The 5,525-nt window shown below is 68.7% G+C and overlaps 1 protein-coding gene across 1 annotated transcript in view; it reads left to right on the plus strand.

Annotated features, from left to right (window-relative positions):
- Window positions 1–5,525, plus strand: part of COL22A1 (collagen, type XXII, alpha 1) — a 144,036-nt gene that overhangs the window by 45,752 nt on the left and 92,759 nt on the right. Inside the window, exons 10-13 of the mRNA XM_004679973.1 lie at window positions 397–450; window positions 1,278–1,331; window positions 1,888–1,941; window positions 2,873–2,917. Of these exons, the coding sequence (XP_004680030.1) occupies window positions 397–450; window positions 1,278–1,331; window positions 1,888–1,941; window positions 2,873–2,917 (207 nt within the window). The remainder of the gene's footprint in view (window positions 1–396; window positions 451–1,277; window positions 1,332–1,887; window positions 1,942–2,872; window positions 2,918–5,525) is intronic.

Genomic DNA, 5,525 nt, shown 5'->3' on the forward strand with positions numbered 1-5,525 from the left:
CGCGGGCCGCAGAGGGTCAGCTCCGCTGTCCTGCCCCACTGTCCCCCGTCACCCTGCCGCCCTGCAGCGCTGCCGGTCACGGCGCAGGCGGCGCTGCACCCCGCATGGCCTCTGCCGCTGCTGGTTTCCTCTTTCGGTCTGAATTTCAGAGCCGCAAACGGGCGGGGGGATCGTGAGGCCCGCGGCAAGTCCAGGGGCTGAGACGCCACCCGCCTCAGCCGCTCCAGTCAGGGTGTTGCGTCCGTGGGTGCCCAGAAGGCACCCGCGACCCCTACTGGGCCCTGAAAGAGCCACACAGAATCCCCCTCGGGGACCTTCTGCTTTCGGAGGCCCTGCGCCCTCCTCCCCGGGGCCCCCCTCTCTCGCGCCGGGCTCACCTGGTTTCTCTCCTCCTAGGGCTCCCTGGGCCTGCCGGGGCCCCCCGGGAGAGACGGCAGCAAAGGCATTCGGGTACGTGGCTCCCACGCAGCACTCAGGGGGTCCTGGTCAGAGGCCCTGGGCAGCGGGCAGCCTCTGCCAGGATTGTGGGGTCCCAGCGGTCAGCTTGGTAACGGTAATGCCGGTGGGTGTGGCTGCCACCGGGCATCACCTCTGCGCCTGTGGGGGTGACCATCTCCATGGCTGGCAAGCAGCTGTCCCCACAGCCTGGGGGGGGGGGATCCCCTTGTGGGTCCAAGGTGAAGAATCCTCCAGGCCTCTAGTTTGCAGCTGGAGGGTGTGGGGTGCGAGACCCAAGCAGCACCAGGCACCCTCCTGACCAGCCTTTTCCTGACAGCACCCCAACTTCGCCCCCTCACCCCCACCTTGGGTTGGCACGGAATCCAGGCAAACCCGGTCGCGACTCAGGCTGTTTGGGAGCCGGCCCACTTTTCCACCGCGCCCCCAGCAGAAACCCACCTCTCCCTGCCCGTCGTCTGTGGCCGCATGGGAGACTGGACTGTGGGCACCTCAACTGTAGCGCAGGAGGTTGGAGGGAGACCAAGGAGAGAGAGGGGATCCCTTGCTGGGCCTCCTGCGGGGCTGTGCTACGGCCCCCCGCCCCCCAGCCCGGCTCCCTCGCTGCTCTGGCCGGTTTCCTTTTGCTGACCACCGGCAGCGGGGGGTGGGGGGTGAGTGGGGCAGGACCCCTCCCTCCGCGGGGTCTGGGCTCGGGCCACCGGCAGCCTTGTTGCCTCTGCACTGGGCTCTGAGTTCTGGGGATGGAAGCCCTCGAGCCTCTGGGCTGCCGGCCCAGGCTGCACCCCTCTGGGCTGTGACACATCCTTTCCTCCACACAGGGGGAGCCAGGAGAGCCGGGGGAGCCGGGGCTGCCCGGTGAGGTGGGCATGCGGGTAAGTGTCCTGTGTCCTGCATCTCCCTGGCCCCCCGGACAAGCCCGCTGCCCTCGGAGCGTGGACACGCACGTGGCCCCTGCCCACCATGCGGGTGTCGCCTCCCACCTGCTCTGTGCACTCCCCGGCCGGGTAGCCCAGCACGGGCGGGCAGCAGCGTGTCTCAGGCCGCCCTGTCAGCCTCGGCACGACGCACTGGGGTCCCCACCACCCACGACCTATCCGGGCGAGTGTGTGCCTGCGTCCTGTGTGCCCTGTGTCTGTACTTCAGCAGGACTAGACGAGGAAACCTGGGTTAACGCTGACTCAGGAAATGCAGCTTCAGGGCTCCAGAGGTCTTGTAGGTTCTGCCGAGTCAGCCGCCCCGGCATTGGTGGCCCGGGCACCCGGTACCTCGTGGACTGTCCACGTGGCCCGCCCTCGTTGGTGTGAGGGACGCTGCCCCGGACTCAGCGGGCTGCAGGCGGGAGGAGCCGGCAGAGGGCGCTTGGGGCGAGCTGTGTGCAGCTCCTGGGCCGCTGTCTCCCTTCTTCCATCCTGGCCTTTCCTCCTGCAGGGACCCCAAGGACCACCTGGGCTTCCTGGACCTCACGGACACCTCGGGGCTCCCGTAAGTAAAGATTTTCCCTGTGAAGGAGTCTGTCCTGGGGGCCGGGCCCAGGCTGCAGGACAGGCCCCTCCTGCACCTGCCCGGCCAGCCACGCGGACGGTGCCCACCCCTGCGGGGGGACAGGCCGACGTGCACCCCCTCACACCCAGCCCCGACAGTGCAGCGTGGGTCTGAGCCGAGCCCAGGGGTGTCCGGCTCCCAGAGGCCATCTACACCTTGCCCTGGCGGGCGCGGAGCCCACACACTCCCAGCCTGGAAACACGCAAGAGGTGTAGTGGCCGCACGCCAGTGGTCAGCAAATAGAAGTGGTTTCTGAGGAGCAAAGTGGTCTCACTGAGTCTGCCCCCAAAGAATGGCGTGGTGCGGCCAACACGGAGTGGCCTGCGTTGCCTCGGGGACGCTCCAGCCCTGTGTCGGTGTCCGGCCAAAGTAGCCGGCGGGAGCGAGGTGGTCTGGAGCCTCGGCTGCCCGGGCCAGGCGGTTCTCAGAGCCTGCGCCGTCTGGGATGGCACCCCGAGTCCAGTCCCTGCGCCCCTGTGCCCGCGGCGCTTGCCAGCCCCGGAGATGGAGGTGTCACCCTGGAGCCAGCACGGACCTGGCGGCATCTCTGCGCTCAGACCTCCAGGGTCCCGCGGCCCCTGCTCCCCGGTGGCCGGGGGACACTGGGTCATCACAGCGGACGTGTTCGTGCCTTCTGGGGGGCCGCGCCGCCCGGCCTCCCTCTGGGAAGAGCCCAACTCATCAGCTCCTGCTGCCCACCCCAGGGTGCCAGCAGCCGGGGGCGGGGCGGGGGACAGAAGCAGCCAAGTGTGGCGTCAGTGCCGCGGGAGACGGGGCGTCGTGGCGTCCCAGGCCGCCGGTCCGCAGCCCTCAAGCGGGAGATGCAGAGCTGGTCCCGAGACTCTGTGCTACCGACCTCCTCTCCCCCCAGGGTCTGCAGGGAGAACGGGGTGCGAAGGGAGCCCAAGGAGAAAAGGTACTCACGGTCTACTTCCTTCAACCCAACGAACTTTGCGTGAAAGCAGGAAGAGGGAGGCTGGGCCTGACCCTGCGTGTGCGGGTGCAAGCGTGTGCGGGTGCAAGCGTGTGCGGGTGCAAGCGTGTGCAAGTGTGTGCGTGTGCAAGCGTGTGCAAGCGCGTGTGTGTGCTGTGTGGGTGCAGACGCGCCCGTGGCCTGAGCGTGTCCGTGCACACGGGTGTGCAGTGAGTGAGGTCCCCGCTGGGGCTGTGCAGGCGAGGGGCGAGCTTCTCACCCCCTGGGCCCGGCGTGGAGCCTCTCCCGGCGCAGAGGCGAGGGTTTCCGGGCCCGGCGGAACCTCCTGTCGCCCTGACCCAAGCACGAGGGACTGTGCGAGCAGTGAGAGGCTGGCTTCCGCCACTCAGCCCTCGCCCACAGAGCCTGGCCTCGCAGCGGGCGGCCGGGCCACTGAAGACAGGCTGCCCGGTCCTGCCACCCCCACGGGGGGCCCCTCTGACCAGACCCCACCGGGCGCTGCCGCGGGGGACAGGGGTGCACATCCCTCTCCCCCGCTCCCCCCCAGATGACTGTGCAAGAGTCTGGGGTCGCTCCCGGACCCCTCTGTGAAGTTCCTTACGGTTAAGAGCTTGAACTCGACTGCAAAGCCATGACCTAGGCGCCTTTCCGAGTCTCGTCTATCCTCCTACAGTTTCTCCAGCTTCGTAAGGACTTCTAGGCTGTCACGTGATTTCGCTTCTTGGCATGTTTGGCGACGCTGGCGGCAGTCGGGACCGTGGGTTCCCGTCACGGGCCTGCCCAGCACCCGTCGGCCTCCTCCTGCCCCCTTGGCATTTGCCCCTGCAGCCGCGGTCTCTAACTGCTCGGCCCTGCGCTGTCCGGCCAAAGCAGGCCCAGGGGTCGGTCCCCGCCCTGTGACCACCCTCTAGGTGGTTTCCAGCTTTTCACTATTGAAAGCCGCTTGGACAAAGATTTCCGCCCCTCGAGTTCCAAACTAGGGTCATTTCCTCAGGCCGCCCCGCCCCAAAGTGACATAACAACCCAGAAAAAACCGAGCGTGTGTGTTTTGAGGCGTCTCACCGGTCCCCAAACGCTGCACGTGATCGGGGAGGCGGGCAGGGTGGCCCTGCGTGGGCTCCGCGTGGGGCCTCCGGGCCGGTGTGTTCCCTGGCCGTGACTCGGGCAGCGCGGGCCTGGCCCGAGGGCACCAGGACCGTGTCGTGGCCCCTTGCAGAGTCTGGGTGCACCTGCCCACTGCCCGAGTGTCCACTAGGGGCTTTGCTTGTGACGCTGTGGGGACCGAGCCGAGGGGTCAAGCACCGGGCAGTGAGTGGACGGGCGCTGCGTGCCCCAGGGACCAGCTGGTCTGGAATCCCACACGGCATTGGGCAGGGCCTGGGGGCAGGCGGCCTCAGGGCTTGCGTGGACCTGCAGGAGGGCGCCGAGGCCTGTGACCTGACCCTCGGTGAGTCTGGGGAGACCCTCTGCCTCAGTTTCCCCAATAATACCTCACATAGCGCCCCCCCCCAATCAGCCTCTGTCAGAACCCAGCCTGGACAGAGTGGGGACCCTCGGCCCCGGTGCCGTGTCCCCTCACAGGGTTCTGTGGGTGTGAAATGAGTGGGTGCTTCGAAGGTGCTGGCCACGCCAGAGGCAGACGTGGGTGGGGAGGCGGCCGTGGGCCCCGCTAGCTCAGCGTCGGCCCACTGCTGACACCGTGACTTTCTGGCCGAGCCTGAGGGGTGCGGCCCCCTCCCTCGTGCGCCTCCATTTTCCCGTCTGCAGAGAAGCCTGAACCTGATCCCAGCACAGGCATCTTTCCAGTTCTTGTCTCCCACGGGCTCTGGAAACTGGTTATTTTCCCGGGAACTGCTCTGACTTCTCACCTCGGCAAGAAGGAAGTTTCCATCTTCCCAGAGGCATGGTCCAGCGGCCTGGCCCCGCCTGCTGTCCCCACGGCCGCTCCACAGGGGAAGAGCCCCGCTCTTCCTAGGGTGCTGCTGCGGGCGTCGCGGAAGGGGCCCGGCCGTGGAGTGACCGCCCAGCTCCGCAGGCCCAGGGGACTCTGCCCCGCTGGGGAACAAGGAGCCCTCGGCCGGGTGGTCGGAGGACAGTGGTGACGGCGGCAGCCAGCTTGGGCTCAGATTCCCAGGGGCCCCCGGCGCCCCTCTGCGCTGCAGTCCCGCTCCTCGGGGTGCTGTGTGCTCAGGCATGTCCACTGGGCCACGCGCACGGGCGTGGTGGCGCCCGCCCCTCCCCCGGGGGGGTGCCACCGGCCCAAGGCTTCAGAGCGGCACAGAAGGGCAGCCCTCGATGGGGGCGGCCTGTCAGTGGGGCGTGGGCCCTGCTCCCGGGAGTCAGCACCCAGCGAGGGAACTGGGCCGGCGGGGCCCTCGCTGCCCCTCGGGGGAGGCGGCCACACCAGCCGCCTTGAGCGTGGGGACCGGGACTGGGTCCCCCCTTCCTCTTCGGCAGGCAGCAGGGACGCCCTGGGGCGTGGGGTGAGGTGGAGGGGAGGCGCTGAGCGGCCGGCCGGGAGCTCCCTTCGTGGCTGAGCAGAGCTGGGGCCGACAGCAGAGCGGGCGCCGTGGCGCCCGGCCGGGGCCTG

The sequence above is a fragment of the Condylura cristata genome, unplaced genomic scaffold (genome assembly GCF_000260355.1).
Source record: "Condylura cristata isolate star-nosed mole 26May11 unplaced genomic scaffold, ConCri1.0 scaffold00009, whole genome shotgun sequence".
Taxonomy (NCBI): domain Eukaryota; kingdom Metazoa; phylum Chordata; class Mammalia; order Eulipotyphla; family Talpidae; genus Condylura; species Condylura cristata.